At 39.3% G+C, this 18,395-nt stretch overlaps 1 protein-coding gene and 1 long non-coding RNA gene across 3 annotated transcripts in view; one reads left to right on the forward strand and one right to left on the reverse strand.

The window, feature by feature from the left end:
• The window catches only part of LOC119877150, a 60,625-nt gene extending 47,349 nt beyond the window's left edge, over positions 1 to 13,276 (forward strand). For both annotated transcript variants that reach the window (XR_005372156.1, XR_005372155.1), the window contains 2 exons: positions 11,934 to 12,002; positions 12,728 to 13,276. This is a non-coding gene — a long non-coding RNA (uncharacterized LOC119877150). The remainder of the gene's footprint in view (positions 1 to 11,933; positions 12,003 to 12,727) is intronic.
• WDR35 (WD repeat domain 35) overlaps positions 1 to 16,625 on the reverse strand; it is a 58,254-nt gene extending 41,629 nt beyond the window's left edge. Inside the window, exons 1-9 of the mRNA XM_038560847.1 lie at positions 16,437 to 16,625; positions 15,634 to 15,751; positions 13,773 to 13,844; positions 12,417 to 12,509; positions 10,795 to 10,923; positions 7,507 to 7,640; positions 6,094 to 6,259; positions 5,811 to 5,956; positions 1,365 to 1,490 (exon numbers count right to left, since the gene is read on the reverse strand). Coding sequence (XP_038416775.1) covers positions 1,365 to 1,490; positions 5,811 to 5,956; positions 6,094 to 6,259; positions 7,507 to 7,640; positions 10,795 to 10,923; positions 12,417 to 12,509; positions 13,773 to 13,844; positions 15,634 to 15,751; positions 16,437 to 16,460 — 1,008 coding nt within the window. The 5' untranslated portion in view covers positions 16,461 to 16,625. The remainder of the gene's footprint in view (positions 1 to 1,364; positions 1,491 to 5,810; positions 5,957 to 6,093; positions 6,260 to 7,506; positions 7,641 to 10,794; positions 10,924 to 12,416; positions 12,510 to 13,772; positions 13,845 to 15,633; positions 15,752 to 16,436) is intronic.
• Between the last annotated feature and the right edge of the window lie 1,770 nt (positions 16,626 to 18,395).

The raw sequence follows: 18,395 nt of genomic DNA on the forward strand, positions 1-18,395 counted from the left end.
TCCCCCATTTATTTAGTTTATTTTAGATCAGTTTTTGCTCATGAGCATTTATTTTATAATGTGAGTTACAATCCAATACTACATCATTTATATTCTTGCTCAAATTGTTCTAGTTTGGGATCCCTGGGTGGCGCAGCAGTTTGGCGCCTGCCTTTGGCCCGGGGCGCAATCCTGGAGACCCGGGATAGAATCCCACATCAGGCTCCCGGTGCATGGAGCCTGCTTCTCCCTCTGCCTGTGTCTCTGCCTCTCTCTCTCTCTCTCTCTCTGTGTGTGTGTGACTGTCATAAATAAATAAAAATATAAAAAAAAAGATTAAAAAAAAATTGTTCTAGTTTTGGCCTTCAGGAACTCTTCCAGGTAAGCCCCATCCTTTTGTGTTTTGAGCACTTCCTTACTTTCTGGCACTATCAGAGGCTCCAGGCTCATCATATATTTTTCCCACCTTACCCCTAAAATCAGACAGTTCTCCAAGGTGTTTTGCCTTTTAAAAATGAAGTAAGTTTTTCATAACAAATATTCTTAGTAGTTTACCAGATTAATTAATCTCATTCTTCCAAACCTGTTTTGGGTCAAATGTTAAATTTAAGATAAAATATTGCTTAGTATTATGCTGCTTATTCTCATTTTCCCCTTTTGATCTATTCTCTGCCTTTCTTTACCCTGCTCTCTTCCCTGAAGACTAACTTCTGTGAACTCCATCATGTGGGCCTACCTTGCCTTCTGGTTTCCCACTGGGTCTGGCCAATAGAAGGCACCAGAGCAGGTAGAGAGATGGGCTGAAGTATTTCTTCCCCAGAGCTCTTTCTACTCAGCAAGCCGGCAGAGGCTGTGCTCCCACAGGATAATCTCTCTTGCATAGCCACAGCTCTAGTGGGTTCCAAGAACAATACTTCTTTATCTTGCCCACTGTTGCCAATCATTGGATGCTTGTACTGTCATCCCTTACTGGACCCCTTAGGCCTGCTTGTACCTTTGTAATAAACCCTACATCAATCTCTTTTCAATTATTCTTTTGAGTATGCTGAGCCTGAGTTTTCTGGTTCTAAAGTCTTCCTACTGGGACGCCTGGGTGGCTCAATGGTTGAGCATCTGCCTTCAGCTCAGGGCACAATCCTGAGGTCCAGGGATCAAGTCCCACATCCGGCTCCCCAGGGGAGCCTTCTTCTCCCTCTGTCTCTCTCATGAATAAATAAAATCTTTAAAAAAATCAAGTCTTCACAGTAAAAACACCTCCTTTCATCTGATTTCTAAAATAAAGTGGCTATGAATACAGGCAGAAAATATACATTATACTTTGAGCGATAACAAAATTATTTAGTAAATACAGCTTTTTTTTTTTAACAATTGCTCACAATACTCACCTTATAATCAGGCCGAATATTTGCAAAATATATAAAAGAATCAACAGCTAGTGCAATTTTCAGTCCTCCTCCTTCCCAAGACAGTGCAGACATTTGCTTTCCAGGAACTTTCAAAGTACCCAAATGCTGAAAAAAATAATTATACTTAGCCTAAAGAATCACAATTAAATAAAATAAACATTGCCAATCACTTCATAGAGATCAGAGGTGGTATAAAAATTATTTTGTGAAAGGTTACTACTCACTTTAAAATTATTTTCCTTGAATTTTTATAATGAAAAACATACATTATAGGAGAAATTTACGAACAAAAGTGAAAGAATTCAGTATCTAATTTCATCAAATCTAAGAAGCCTGAGATCTAAATATGCATCTTTATGTACAACTCAGGAAAGAATAAGACACATTGTTAATTAAAATAGGTTAACTTTGATTACAGGATTCATCCCAATTTTGAGTTGTAAAAAATTCTGTGTCTTGGGAGCACGTGGCTGGCTCAGTCAGTGGTTGTGAATTTGAGCCCCATGTTGGGTGTAGAGATTACTTAAAAATAAAATCTTTAAAAAAAATTGTGCCTCTTGGAATGAATGAAGCATTGTGGTAGAATAAATGCAATCTTTAGTCTGGCCTCTCTTTCAACCCCTGCAGCCAACTGGTCACGAAGGCTTACTGCTTTCACTCCCATCTACCCTCCACTGCCTCTGCCTCCTTTCCTGAATGAACTATGGTAATGGTCTAACTGCAATTTTTACCTTTCATCTCTTTTCTCATTCCCAGCCTCTTCCCATACCTTTAGCAGGGTATACAATGCCTCTTGCCATGTGGCCCAAAACTATACTCTTTACCTCAGTACTTACTATTTAGCCATAATCCTGCATCCTCCCTCATGAAAATGTTACTGTGCCTCTAAACCTTTGGCCCAGATAATATATCTCTTCTGCTTGAGATCTTCCTTCCCTCTCCCCATGCCTCTCTGGCCTTACTCTACCTCCTGCATCCTGGTCTCCATCCTCCAAGACACAACCTTAATATTGTTTCCTGCCTTCTCCCTCCTTCTATGGGTCCAAAGAATTCAGAGAGTGAGCTACCTGAGAGCTCTAACTTCATCATATTCACATTTATGTCCCTATCCCTTCATGGACTGCTTGGCAAACAGGTACTCAGTAAATATCTACTAAGTAAATAAATGTATCCTGCATTCAAGCTAATGTCTTTATATATGAAGACATGCTACATACTTTTAATTACAACCATACCAAACCAACTTACACTTTTCAATTCAATATAGCCCATTTTATGGCTAAATTAACAAATGAATAAGTTAATACAAAGACATTTTAATGTGGCCATAAAAAGAAAATATTGCAAATCTATGCTTTTGGGACAGACCAAAGAAGTTTAACAAATTGTTCTGGGGTGTCCCTTGTTCTTAAGCAGATACACTCGAAAGTCAGATTTAATGTATTAAACTCCATGTTGCCAGAGAAACTGATGAGGGGTTAAAAATGTTTTAACCTAGGAGGGTCCATTCTATCTGTCCTGTTGCCTGTATGAAATCAAAGGGAGAAGACAGGCTCTCACAAGCAGCACTCCTGGTATCAAGGGCCCACCCTAGAAGAATAAGGCCATCTCCCAACTCTGCAAGCCAGCCAGGTGATGGCAGCAGCAACGAGAGAAAACCCACGTTGTAGTTAAGCATTCACTCACTAAGCACTGGATTAGGCATTTCCTCATTGTTATCTCCTGTAATTTTTATAATAGTGCCATGAGGTGTTACCTTTATTTCAGAACATAAGTAAACTGAGTCTCAGGGGTGAAATAAGTTCTCCTAGTGAGACAACACTGAGGAAATAGAATTCAAAGCCAAAACCAGGCCAACTTGACTACAAACGCATGTTCTGTTATCCCCTTCCCTGGCTAAGACTACAGGGTAAGAGCCAGAAGACTCAAGCCTTCTGAATCAAAAATAAATGCTTCCCTGAGGTTCCCTTAGGTTTAAATTTTAGATAATGTCCTTCCAAGTTACCTTCCTGATCTTAATAACATAAATCCAAAATAAGTCCCCCATATACTCACTCATTCAAAAAAATACTCAGCAACTAATTATACATTGAGGAACTATGCTAGATACCTTCAATCACAACCAAACCAACTTACAGTTTTCAATTTAACACATAACACTGTTTTGCAAGATAAAACAAGGAGGCCTTAGAATCCATGTTTTTCTACTTAAAGAAGGTTGAACTAAGAAAAATAAGCAGATAAAATAATATAATAAATAAGCCAGTGGTTGACAAAAATTACCAATAAAGAACATGAATTAAGAACAAATTTGGATTCTTAATAGTTAGGAACCTTGAGAACTGTATTTCTGTTTTTACTTGGCTTCTTTTTTTTTTTAAAGATTTATTTATTCATGAGAGACACAGAGAGGGAGAGGGGCAGAGACACAGGCAGAGGGAGAAGCAGGCTCCATGCAGGGAGCCCAACATGGGACTCGATCCTGGGTCTCCAGGATCACGCCCTGGTCTGAAGGTGGCACTAAACCACTGAGCCACCCGGACTGCCCTTCCTTGGCTTTTAACATCTATCAGAAATATCATTAACTAGCACGTACAATCTGTTCTCTACATCACATTCAACTGGGTATTCTGAGATACTGATTCAAAAGCACAAGCTGATACTATTTCTTTCCATCAGAGAAATTACTAAAATGTATTTTAAAATATTAAAACAACCGGGTAAGGCTTTTCTGTAGCAAAAACACATATTATTCAAGTCTGTGATGAATTTGTAAAAAAACAACAGGGACCAAATAGAGTCTAGAGACAGAAAATAAAATTGGTAAAAAGTTATCAAGTTTAGTTACTAATAAGTTCTCACTTTCTAAATTCTTTAAAATTCACAATATATTAATTCTCCTATTGGATATTTTCCACTACTACTTCAATAAAATTCTCCTTAAAAACTAAATTCCTTAGAGGTGCCTGGGTGGCTCAGCAGGTTAATCAACTGACTTGGTTTCTACTCGGGTCATGATCTCAGGTTCCTAAGAGAGAGCCCAGGACTGGGCTCTGCAGTCAGCAAGGAGTCTGCTTGTCCCTCTCCCTTCCCTTTCACCTCTCCCCTTCTGCAGAGGCCACACTCTCAAATAAATGAACAAAATCTTAAAATATTAATAATACTACTGAGAAGGATAACACATGCATTTATTAAAACAATGCTTGTATTTTAACATAGCATCACCTAAGATTAGTTATTAAGGTAGACTTTCTTAAAATAGTTGGTTATTCTTCAACAAATTAAAACTATTAGAAGTCTGAAGGAGGGAGGGGTGCCTGGGTGGCTCAGCTGGTTAAGTGTCCAACTGGTGATTTCAGCTCAAGTCATGATCTTATGTATCTTGGGATCAAGTCCCACATCAGGCTCTGAGCTCAAGGAAGTCGGCTTGGAATTCCATTCCTCTCCGTCTGCCCCTCTCCCTCCTTGCTCTCTCCTCTCTCCCTTTCCCTCCCTCTCTCTCTCAAATAAATAAATAAAGTCTTTTAAAAAAAAAAAAGAAGTCTTAAGGAGGGAGAGACAGATATGTTGTGTTTAATATCTATGTACATTTAATATATCACAATAAAATCCAAAATATTAAGCTGAAACTAAATTCCATTAAAACCAACTTGAAAATCAGCTGGGGGCAGGCTGGGGGCGCTCAGCAGTTTAGCGCTGCCTTCAGCCCAGGGCCTGATCCTGGAGACCCAGGATCAAGTCCCGCGTCAGGTTCCCTGCATGAAGCCTGCTTCTCCCTCTGCCTGTGTCTCTGCCTCTCTCTCTCTCTGTGTCTCTCATGAATAAATAAATAAAATCTTTAAAAAAAAAGAAAACCAAACAAATAAAATTGTTAAAAGTTATTTGTGTTCCCTTTCTGAAAAAAAAAAAAAAAAAAAAAAGAAAACCAGCTGGGAAAAAGAGATGCACATTCAGATCACAGAGAAAATAACTCCTGCACAGTGATTTCTTAGGTGAAACAGCTCATTTTCTAAATGCACAGAGTACAAACTAAATTCCGTGATAAAATACAACTATCAAGACTTACAAGTGAGGATATTACTCAAAGACAAGATTCCTAATATTCCAACATTTTTACCCAAAATGTCCCTTTTCGGGATCCCTGGGTGGCGCAGCGGTTTGGCGCCTGCCTTTGGCCCAGGGCGCGATCCTGGAGACCCGGGATCGAATCCCATGTCGGGTTCCCGGTGCATGGAGCCTGCTTCTCCCTCTGCCTGTGTCTCTGCCTCTTTCTCTCTTTCTCTCTCTCTCTCTCTGTGTGACCATCATAAATAAATAAAAATTTTTTAAAAAAATGTCCCTTTTCAAAAATGTGACAAGTTTACACCTCTTCCTCCATTCTTTCTTCCCCTACCTTACTGCACAGAAAAGAAAAAAGACATTTACCTCACCAAATGGAGTGTAAAACTGCACAGTGTTTACATCTTTATCCTGAGTGACAACCTTCTGGGAGCCTGCCACAGCTAACACGCTGCCAATGTGGTTCCACTGGATACTCACCACATACATGCCAGTGTCAATTAAAACAGGATCTAGTCAAAAAAGAAAAAAAAAAGTGAGATTAGCTATGGCAAAATAATTAGCCTACAGAATTTTATAATCTTCAGAACAATTGAAAGATATTTTGTAAGTTCTCTACCCTAAAAAAAGAGAAAGAAAAATTACATACTTTGGTCATTCTCATGTCTCATGATTTGGCACCTCCCATTGTCAAAACAAATAGCAAGGCAGGGGCAATCTGGCTCCACATAACCTTCTGTGCCGTGGTACCAATGAATTCCAGCAATACTGATTGCTCCAGTGACATTCACCAAGCAATTCAGTTTCATTTTCATCTAAAGAGAATCAGTTAGGTTAATATTTCATATTTTAAAACAGAGTAACATAGAGTATTATAGAAAGAACACTGAAGACAGGATTTAAGAATCTGGTTTCAAATGTCAGGCCCATCACTTACTGGTTTACCAATCCACGGACAAACCACTCCAAACTTCAGTTTTCCCCTTTTGCAAAATGAGAATTAAAAAAATCTCAGATGGGATGCCTGGGTGGCTCAGTGGTTAAGTATCTGCCTTCCGGCTCAGGGCATGATGCTGGAGTCCTGGGGATCGAGTCCCACATCGGGCTCCCTGCATGGATCCTGCTTCTCCCTCTGCCTATGTCTCTGTTTCTCTCTCTGTGTGTGTCTCTCATGAATAAATAAATAAATCTTAAAAAAAAAAAATCTCAGAGAATTTATGAGACTAAGTAACAAGAGGCATATGAAAGTACCTACAAAATAGCAAAGTGTCATGGGAAAGCTGGCTATTATCATCTCTACCAAAAAGTAGATTCATGTAATGTCCTCACCCTCACGACACACAAAACTGCCCCATAAGTAAGATCAGAGATCAAATGTAGCTGAATCTCACAAAGGTAGAGTTTTCCTTGAGATCATGCCAGCTGAGCCTCTTCTATGGACCTGATTTTTGTTCCTTACTGTTTAAGTCTTCCATTCTCTTTTTCCAAACAACCTTTGAATAGCTTGTTATAAAAATCTCATTGGAAAAAATACATATATCAGGACATCTGGGTGGCTCAGCAGTTGAGCATCTGCCTTTGGCTCAGGGCGTGATCCTGGAATCTCAGGATCAAGTACCACATTGGGCTCCCTGCATGGAGCCTGCCTCTCCCTCTGCCTATGTCTCTGCCTCTCTCTCTCTCTCTCTCTCTCTGTCTCTCATGAATAAATAATACCTTTAAATATATATCATGGTATCTCATGTAAACTTTGGCTTCTGCTATTAGAAGACAGAAAGAATAAACTATACCTCATCCAACTCATTATCCCTCAGCTTCAATACACTGGACTCTTGTCCTTCCCAGTTACCAGGAATTCAGAACTAAAAGCATTCATTTACCTTGAAGCAACTCTTTTTTTTTTTTTAATTAAAAAAATCTAAATGGGAAAAAAAACTAAATTGAAGACTTTCTTGATAACAAACTATCATAATAAATGTGTATACATATATGAATGATATATAAAACCATCATAAAATTGTGTAACTAAAACTAATGAATATATGAAAGTATATAAACTTACTATAAAATTCCCCTGATTATCATAAATATGTATTTCTCCATTTGCCATTCCAAAAAGTAGGATTTTACTATCTGCAGACCATGCTACATGGCATAACTGTATACCTTTCAAGTCTTTTCCCCAAATGCGATTCCCTAAAATAAAACACAAAACATAATTATTTCATTAAAAATTCAAGTCATGATTCTCCAGTAATTCCCCTAAAAATATTTCCCTAAAGAGCTCTCACATTCTTCACAGCACTATGTGTTTGTTCAATAATGCAGTCAATAAATATTTACTGAGCAACTACTATGTGCCAGACAGCCTATTAAACATTTTAAATAGATGCTGCTTCCAACTTTCTGCCTTCTCTTCAAAATTCTAATCTTGGACCTTAATTCCAATTAGCAGATGAATTCACCTTCGACTTTGGAAAGAAAATAAAAGCTTTCAAAAAAAGCAATCCCTAGGAATGCCTGGGTGGCTCAGTAGTTGAGTGTCTGCCTGTAGCTCATGTCTTTGCTCACGTTGTGATCCTGGGGTCTTGGAATAAAGTCTCACATCAGGCTCTCTGCAGGGAACGTGTTTCTCCCTCTGTCTATGTCCTGCCCCTCTCTCTCTCTCTCTCTCCATGTTTCTCGTGAATAAATAAATAAAATCAAAAAAAAAAAAGAAAGAAAGGAAAGAAAAGAAAAGAAAGAAAAGAAAAGAAAAGAAAAGAAAGAAAAGAAAAGAAAAGAAAAGAAAAGAAAAGAAAAGAAAAGAAAAGAAAAGAAAAATCCTTCATTCCCACTTTCAAACATTCAGGACAAAACCAAATCCACATTGACCCTTTCTTTGGGTCCTAGTACAAAGGAAAGAGGTATATCCCCAACCAGACACCCATCTAGGGAGAACCTGTCTACCTACTTTCTGGTCTAAGCCCTTCATTGATGTGCAAAGATCTCCCTCTACTGATTATTCACATTTTCTTTCTCTTTAAACTCTTCTTCCCAGGCCCTTTCTTACAGGTATTTAAATATACTCAGATCTATCCTTCTTCAAAACTATCACCTCAAATAAAAACAAACAAAACAAAACAAAGAACATCTCCCTCAACCCCAAGTTCCTCTCTAACTACTACCCTTTTCCACCATTCCTCTCCCGGACAAGCTTCCTGAAAGAGTTCACACCTGCAGTCACCACTTCCCCATCTTCCCCCTCAACCCACAGCCCTGCCCAATCTGGCTTCCGCCCCCACAGATCCACAGACATGGCCTTCATGAGGTCCCTAATGGCCTGTTGCTAGGTACACTGCAGGCTTTCTTTTTTTTTAACCACCTCTTCCTTCTTCCTTGGTTTCTGTGAGTCTGTTTACTCCTTTATCTCCAACACTTGTACTTTACTATCCTTTATGGAATTCTCTTCTATTAAATGTTGCAAGTTCTGATTCCACAGGTGGCCCACAGATTTTCATCTACTACAATGATTTAAATTACCAGCTAAATGCTGGTAATTCCCAAAACTATGACTCCAGCCCAGATATTTCTGAGCCACAGATGTATATATCTAACTATGGTCTAGACATATTTTACTTGGCTGTCCTACAGCATGACAAAATCAACATGCCCAAAAACAAAATCTTCCCTCACAATCAGTCTTTCTCCCACATCCCTTATTTCAATGGTATCACCATCCATCCAGTTGTCAAAGCTAAAAATCTATTACTATTACTCTAGACAATCCCATCCCATCATCCCCAAACTGATCAATAACGAGGTCCTATTTATTCTACCTCCTAAGTATCTCTAGCATATGCCCACTTACTTCCATCCTCTTTGTCATTATCCTGGTTCAGCTACCACCCAACATCACCTCTCACCTGAATTACCAGAATAATTCCCTAACTGGTACACCCGGCCCCCTATTTTTCTTGCTCCCTTCAGTCTTCATATTACAGTCACAGAGATGCTTCCAAAGAATAAATGTGATCGCATTGCTCCCATTCTTAAAAGCTTTCATTTGCTCCTCAATGCCCATAAAGTTAAGTCCAAACTCCTTGTATAACTCACATTCTGGCTTCCGTTAATGTCTCTAATTTCATCACATAAAACTCTTCTCCTTTTGGTGTTATGTTATACTGACTCTCAAAATTGTTTTCAATACCCTACATATGGCTAAAGTTCAAACCCTGTGGACCTCCTCAAATGCTACTTGTTAGGTCTAGGACATTTTACAAACCAACCGTCCTGTTAGCTAGTGCCTCAGCAGATATCAATTCCTCCAGGATGTCTTCACTGATCCCTCCAAGCCTGGGTTAGATACTTCTACTACATATTGCTGTATTTCTCCTGTCTCAGCACTCATCACAAGGCACAGTAATTCCTTGGTTACTTATCCATCTCTCCTGCTCTAGATCTGAAATATTTTTTGTCATATCTAGTGCCTAGAACTATAGCTGTGATTTTGTAAGCTCTCAGAATATTTGTGGAATAAATGAAGTTATACTAGAAAAAAACAAAAAGAAAAATGAAAATCATTTTGAAATAAATTACTTCTCTATAGGGTTTCACATTAAAATGAAGATACAGACTCTCAGAAGCCCCATTGCTTTCTATGAACTCAGATTTGAAAAACATAGATTTTAAAGCTATAAAACACAAGTCACAATAACATGCTCAGCTCTATTAAAAGATGACCAGATGGATAATTTCACAACATATAAAAATATCAAATTATTATGTTGTACATCTAAAACTAATGTTATGTCAGTTATATGCAACAGTTCAATTTTTTTAAATAGCCAGATTGTTATATTCCTATATACTTTTTGAAATTAAGATCTACATATTTATAATAGTCTAACAAGTATAAAAATAAATAACTAGGCAGACACATTTAAAATAATCCTGAAAATTTTTTTTTATTTTTTTAATCCTGAAAAATTCACTTTTTTTTTTTCAGTGCTACTGTAGGAAATTTTTTTTAATAGACTGTTTACATAAAAAAAAAAAAATAGACTGTTTACATGAGTATACTTAAAAATAAATGTTTCTTAGGGGCACCCGGCTGGTCAGTCCATAGAGCATGTGACTCTTGATCACAGGATTTTAAGTTAGAGCCCCATATTGGGTGGAGGGTTTACTTAAAAAGATACATAAAAAATAAATAAATAAATAAACGTTCCCTGAATGTCAAATTGTATATCAACTGTTTTCTCTTTTTTATGTTTCTTTTTCTGTCAAAAAGCCAACATAGAATTAAACCTCTAAAGACAAAAATGCCAACCAAATCTTGATCTTAGTATTGTGTGCAACAAAGCATTACCATCCACTGAACCAACTATCACAGCCCCATCTTCATATACAATGCATATCTTCTGTCCATCAGCATTCCAGCTCATACTTCGAACCACTGATTTATTTCTATTATTGATCATCTCCTCGTACCAAGAGCCTATTTGCACAAATTAAAAAAAAAAAAAATACAAGTCAAAACTTTCACATAAGAGTTGAAAACATTCCATAAAATATACTGTGGAATAAGTAACTGCAAAATGTTCTACAGCCTGAGACATTAAACTATAAAACCTTCAAATCCAGCAAAAACAAAATAAAAAATAAGCTGAGGCCTTGACCAACAACTGCTTCAAAGATTATCTCAGGAAACACAATAAATGCCCATCTTTTCTTTCTTTCTTCCTTTACATCCATTAAAAAATAAAACTTTATTTGCTTTTGACAGGCCAAAAACACTGATTTTTCTTAAAGCCTAAAACTTCAGAGACTAATCAAAGAAAAAACAAAATAACCTTGGTAATTTCATATGTATGCAGAAATTCTCCGGTGATTTAATTATAAGCATATTAATAAATACATGTACATTAGGTTAAAAACTCTAAGCCTGCTTGAAAAAAGTTTCAACAGTTCAAATCACTTAGTGATTTTACATCACTAATGCTGAATAACAAAAACATTCTTGTACACAAGGCTGGAGTGAGAGGTCTCAAGGTGTAACCAAATGTGAAGCAAATCACAACGCTATTTTGTTTTGTTTTTGACAACATTTTGGTATCAGGAATTCTGGCCTACAGCCAAGCAAATTATCTCATAATTTGGAATAACTAGTCAAGGAGGGCATTTTTAGGACTGAGGCTCAGAGAAGACCCACCTTGGAAAAAAACACAGTTTAGCCTCATCTTCTGTGTTCTCACATTCTACTCCCTGCACAGACATACACACATACATAAACTTTGAAAAACATAAATTCATGTACCACAGCACATTTTTTTAGTTAAGAATTTTTAAATGGTATACCCTGAATATTTTCAAAACAACACACAGGAACTAAGGTAGCCTTCTAATTTAAAGATGATGGCTACAGGCCCCAAGAGATCATGTATGACGCATTATTTTCTAGTAATAGTGATGCACCTAAATTAATCCTTCTCTCGCTCTCTCTTGTAGGCAAAAGGTATAAATCATGAGCCAATAGTCAAAGCTGAGATAAAATCTGTACCATAAAAGAAAAAGAAGGTAAATGACTCAATAAAGGGAATGAATATTGCCCCTGACTTCTTAATAAATGTTTTTACCCACTGGACTAACTCTAGCCACTGATCACACAGAAAATAATTCTTATTGGAAACTGGGGAAAAACAGCTATCTCAAGTAGAAACTATTCTGCTAAAGGCCTAAGTTCATTTTGGAGAAAACCAACAGTCACCTAGTTCACTTTCTTTATGCAAGGTCACAATTCAAAAAAATAAATAAATAAAGTTAAAAGGAAAAGTAAGCAAGAATAAATCCAGAAATAATACCCTTATGCAGTCAAGGATGAACTCCTGCTGCTGGTTAAAAGGGGTCTATTTCTAATATGTTGTTTCCCCATTCAAATGCTGTAACTCAGACTCCAATCTGCGAAATGTTACATAAGCTCTCCTAGCCTACCTTTATATAACATCCAAACAATGATAAGCCCATTTTGATCACTGGTAGTCAACTTCTGGTATTGTTCATTCCATGTTACAACTTGAACAGAACCTAAAAAATTATAAAACAATTTAGAAACTAAAAAAAAGTTTACAATTTCAAATTTGTATTTTTATAATAAACATCAAGTGCATGTTAAAATCAATAAAGTTCCTGTGCAACTAACCCATCTTTAATATCACTCAAAAATATTCATAGGAACATAGTGGCTCTTGTTACTCATTTCCTACAACATGTGATACTAACTTTCATGTTTGCTCCTATTTCAGGCCAGCAGAGGCACCTATTATGGTCAGATGCAAGAGCTGCCATAGATATAATGACAGAAACACATATAAGTAAGATTTACCCAACTGGCATGACTCCCAAGGATAATAATGCCCAAAGGACATCATATTAATTACCTGGGTTTTTTTTAGGGGAGTGGGGACCATCTGTGGTTGATATATGCCCTAATTTCTCTTTTTCCCCCTCTTGTTTTCCATTCTATTAGTAATATACTCTTGAGCATATGTTAAACCTCTGGGTTATAGGAACAACTGTTTCTTTTTTAGTTTTTTTTTAATCCCTTAATTCTTTAGTGTATTTCCTAAGAAGACATTCTCTTTCATAACCATATTACAAATTAGGGAACTTAACAATGATACAATGTTATTATCTAATGCCAGTCCATATTCAAATTTTATCAATTGTCCAAATAGTGTCCTTTATTGGGACGCCTGGGTGGCTCAGTGGTTGAACATCTGCCTTTGGCTCAGGGCGTGATCCTAGGGTCCCGGAATTGAGTCCCACATCGGGCTCCCTGCAGGGAGCTTGCTTCTTCCCTCTGCCTCTTTCTCTGCCTCTCTCTCTGTGTCTCTCATGAACAAATAAATAAAATCTTAAATATATATATATATATATATATATATATATATATATATATACACACATATATAGTGTCCTTTATAGATACTTGTTTTTCTCATCTAGGATCATATAGTGCATTCAGTTGTCATATCTCTTTAAGTCCACTCTCATCTGGAACCATAGGACAGATTCTAAAAAAGGATTCTATCCATAGACAAATAACAGTATTTTTTAATATATAAATATATAAAATAAGACCTACTTTGTTTCAGATTTACTGAAGATATTGTTTAATCATGTAAAAGTTGTTGAAGGACTCTAGGCTCAATTAACTAATTATGCTCAACAGAAATGATTACTCTAAATATCACCATTATTAAAAATGATAACATTTCTGCCTTAAGCAGATGGTTTCTAAATGCCTAGAGACTATTCAAATATGATTTTAAAAATTACATGACTCACCACTATGACCTTCGAGAGTCTGATTCATAGAAAGGTTACTAGGGGCTGCAAGACCCCTCAATTTTGCATCATCTAGAAAAAAAGATATAGTATGGCAAATATATTAAATAAGACTTATTAATTATAAGACTTGACATTTCTTGCTTATTTTGAAAGGAGTTTCTATTCCTGGATGATATTAGAAAGTTTTTTTTAAGTATGCCTCATTCTGATCTATATTTCTCATGGTAGAAACATGGACAATAATATGTGCCCCCTTATAAAGATATTATTCTGACAATATAAAGCAAAATATATTTTTAAAAAAGCATTGTTTACCCAGTATGTTAAATATATTAGTAATTATTATTGCTACTTATTCTTTCCTAAAAGATCACAAATAGAAATATTTATGACATATAGACTGAAAATTCTAAAGCATAAGAGGGATCAGAAAGCAAAGACTTTGGAAATTGGTTTTTACTATATTTTGCAGAATCTTTTATTCATTAGTTCATTCACTGAATGTCTACATTGTACCATGCACTGTGGAGGCTTCTGAATATAAAATGATACACAAAATATTAAGGCCTCTCCCTTCAGAGAGTTTGCAGTCTACTGAGGGAATAGATATTTAACACACATTCATCTCCTCCCATAAATATATATGCATATATATGCATATATGTAAAATTAAAAATTGAGGAAGTAAAGGCATAATAAAGAGATAGTAACAGAGGGAGATTAATTTAGATTAGAGGGAGGGAGAACTAGGGAAGACTTTCTAAAGAAATTATGTTTAAACTGAGACTGAGGGATCCCTGGGTGGCGCAGCGGTTTGGCGCCTGCCTTTGGCCCAGGGCGCGATCCTGGAGACCCGGGATCGAATCCCACATCAGGCTCCCGGTGCATGGAGCCTGCTTCTCCCTCTGCCTGTGTCTCTGCCTCTCTCTTTCTCTCTGTGACTATCATAAATAAATAAAAATTTTAAAAAAATTTAAAAATAAATAAACTGAGACTGATGAATAAATTGGAAATAGCCAAGTGAGGTGGGGAAAAGATGGGGAAAAGATGGAGAAAGGGAGGGTAGTCCAGGCTCAAAAATAGCAAGTGCAAAGGCTCTGGGGCTGCAGTGTAGAGCTTTTGAATCCAAAATGGAATTTAGTTAGGCCCTTTATCTTACAGAAGAGTGCACTTAAACCCAAAGACATTCACCAACTTTCTGAAAGTCATTCAGCATGGCAGAGCTGAGATCCCCACTCCAATCTCATCTAGATCTCCAACGTAGATGGAGGATTGTTTAGCTCTCCATTCTAGAGCAACACTACAGATGCTAAAGGAAATGTGAAACTGTTTGCTATGATTCCAAAGAACTAAAAAAAAGAGAAATCAAGCTGCAATCACAAGAAATGTATTGATAAAAAATACTTTTAGAAGTCTCGTTTTCTGTTCTTGGGAACTAGGTGAATAATTATTAACACACCTGAGAACCAGAAAGGATGATCCAGGCCTGCAAATAATCTGACAAAATGTGAGATTCTGTGACCTTACCAAAATGCGAATTCACATCATTTTTATTAAGACTCCAAATAATAGGGCACAGTAAACAGACAGAGCAAAAGGCAACATAGTGATTTAGTTCTCATTCTTCATTCTTTTCCATCAGTAACTTCAGAAAAAGCCATCTGATTTTTACATTTTACTTTCTCTGAACTAACTTACTGCCAAAACACCACTAAACGTTTGGGAGCTTTGTTTTTTTTTCTCGTTTCAAAAGAATTAAAATCGCATAGTGACAAACTCCGTGAGCAAATCTCACTGAACAAATGATAACTAGCCAATTTTCCACCAGGTTCAAACACTTGGGCTTGCATTCATTTACCTGTCTGGGTCTCTAATTTCAAAACTTTCAGTAATCCGTCTTCACCACCACATGCTATGAATCCTTGGTCCTTGTTCCAAGACACACATTTCAGCTTCACGTTATTGGGAATGGCAATCTGAAAAGCAACCACAGCCACTTGCACAGCTTTCCGCGAAGGAGCTGGTTAGCGAGTTACAGGTGAAGGCTGAAGAAAATCCACCGCCCCACCCCCACCCCACCCTCCACTGCCCCCCAGAAGAAAAAAAAGCGTAAGCTGTTCTGAAAAGGGCCATGGCACGATCCCTCGGCCCTGCCTGGCGCCCTACCATTTGGGAAAGAGAGAGGGAAGTGCACAGAGTTAGGGCATTGATTGCGGAGGAACATGGGGGGGGGGGGCACCTGATGAATTTTTTACGGGAAAGAAGGGAAGGAGGAGGTATAAACCCAGACCATCGGTCCATATTCCCTTTCCACACGCCAACACCTGGGCTACCCTCTTATAATTACTTTTCTCTCCGGATGAGACTCCGAAGACTTTACGTCACCTGGACAACACAATAGGTGGAGGAAGAGAGAGAGAGCCACGCAGCGACCTGCAGGGCTGGCGGGGGCAGGGATGGGAGAGCGGGGCCGGAGGGCTGAGGGCTCCGCCGACAACGATCCGGGGTCGGGACCGTCCGAGGCTGGACGACGCAGGAGGGTGGAAGGCGGGAAAAGGCGAAGCCGGCATCAGGACGCCAGATCCCGCCCGCAGGGTGCGGGAGTCGCCCGCGGGTCGCCAGAGCCAAGGGGAAGCGAGGGCCCCCGCGGGGAAAACTCACTTTCTTGCTCAGGTAAAAGAACATTCTGGGAACTCCGAGAGGACGAGCCCAACCGTCCGGGCCCGCCAAAGGAAACCTGGACTAATAGTTCTCCAGGCGCGAGGACCAGCCGCCCCGGGGAGCGCCCGTCGCCCTGGCAACCACAGCCGCCCGGCGCATCCGGGGCGCCGAGGGACACTTCCGGCTTCGGCCTCGCGGCGCCGGACGTGGTGCGCCTGCGCGGACGACGTGGGGCGGGGGCGGGGGGCCTGGGGGAGCTGCAGCTGCGCGCTGGTCCTGCGCGGGGCTGAGCGGCTGGGCCCGGTGGGGGAGCCTCGGCGCCGCGCCTCGTCGCCGCCGCTGTCCGCCCTGCAGGAGCTCGGAGGACGCGGCGCACCTCCGACCGCCACAGTGCAGCTCGCCTGCGGGGTCGGTATCCGCTCGGGAGCGGGCGCCCGGTGAGATGAGGTCACAAGGGTCACACGGTTGGGGGTTCTCTGGGGTGAGCCCCAGAGCCCCAGCGTGTTGCAGGGAAAGGTCATTCATGTGTTCGATGGGCTGGGGCTGGGGCTGGGGCTGGCGCCGGCTGAAGCAAAGCGCGGGCCTTCCCTCTACGCCTTTGGGGACCGGGAACCCCCTGGCATTTCGGGGGCAGGAGATGGGTGTTCATTCTGCTTGCTTTAGGACTTTTTAACAGCTTATAAGCTATGACTGCAGCCCGGTGGTTCATGTAAAAGGAATGTGTATGAGCTTTGGGCCTTTGCGGCTTGTAATTGCCACTGAAGCCCAGCCTGCCGGTTTTTGAGTCCATTAAGTGTGCTTGGTATTTTCTCGCCTGGGGCCTACTGTTCTCTGTTCTCTTCTTTTTCTACCTTAATTCTTTTCCTCGTTGTCCCTTGTCCTTTTGGAATGTTTGGAGAGTTACAAAGCCCCACAATTTGGGCACAGGGCAGAAAGGCCCATGCAATTATTTAGCCTAGCTCATCTTTTCATTTCTGTCTGATTTCTTTTTTCTTTTTTTTTCTTTTTTCTTTTTTTTACCGTATTCTGCGGCTACTGCTGTTGTATAATCTGGCTGGCACTTGATGCAGCAGCAGCGACTGCTAATTCTCCCATGTAGTCTTTCCACATTTCAGATTAAGTACTGTTCAGATCCTTTGAAGTGAGTCTGTTGACTAACCCAGCACAGTCAAGGATTGCCTAGGGTCAGGTGCCTTTCCCGTCACATCTGAACCCCCAGCTTAGGGGCCCTCAGGCGGCTCCATGGTTGAGTCTGCCTTTGGCTCAGGTCTGGTCCTGGGGTCCCTGCAGGGAGCCTGGTTCTCCCTCTGCCTATGTCTCTGTGTGTGTGTCTCTCATAAATAGATTAAAAAAAAAAAAAAAAACAGCTAAATGAGATTTTCCATCAATAGGGAAATGCCTTTACTGTGGTGCCCTCACTCTAAGCAAGCCAATATGCTTTCTGCCTCCAAGGCCATTTTATGTCCTGTGATGATCCTACCCTCTCTGCCATTTGTGCCTCGCCAAATGTACAAATCGGGTCTCCCTGAGAAATTATTTCCAAACTTAACCCCCATTCCGTTCAGATAATACATTTGTTTTCAAACGTGTGTCTTTTTTCAACATCAAACTATAAATCCTTAAGATCTGTTGGCACCTTTGTACGATGAGTTCCCAATATTGAGCTCATGAAACAAATCAGAATTATCTAAGCCAGGGGATTCCAATTAGTCAAGTTTAAGAGATGATTAGTTGAAACTAGTTACTGATGGCCACACTCTTAAAAAAATCATTTTTAAATAACTTCCCCTAGTGCTTGCACAAGAGCTGTCATTTATTCCTCCTACAGCACCATTTGTCGGTGATACATTAATAAATATTACCAATTCTGTGTTGAAATAAGTTTGGAAGATAATACTGCTCTAAGTCATCTTTCAAAAATGTCGAGGAATGACAATGTACGTTTCATATAATATATAC

This window comes from Canis lupus, chromosome 17, assembly GCF_011100685.1.
Source record: "Canis lupus familiaris isolate Mischka breed German Shepherd chromosome 17, alternate assembly UU_Cfam_GSD_1.0, whole genome shotgun sequence".
In the NCBI taxonomy this organism is placed as follows: domain Eukaryota; kingdom Metazoa; phylum Chordata; class Mammalia; order Carnivora; family Canidae; genus Canis; species Canis lupus.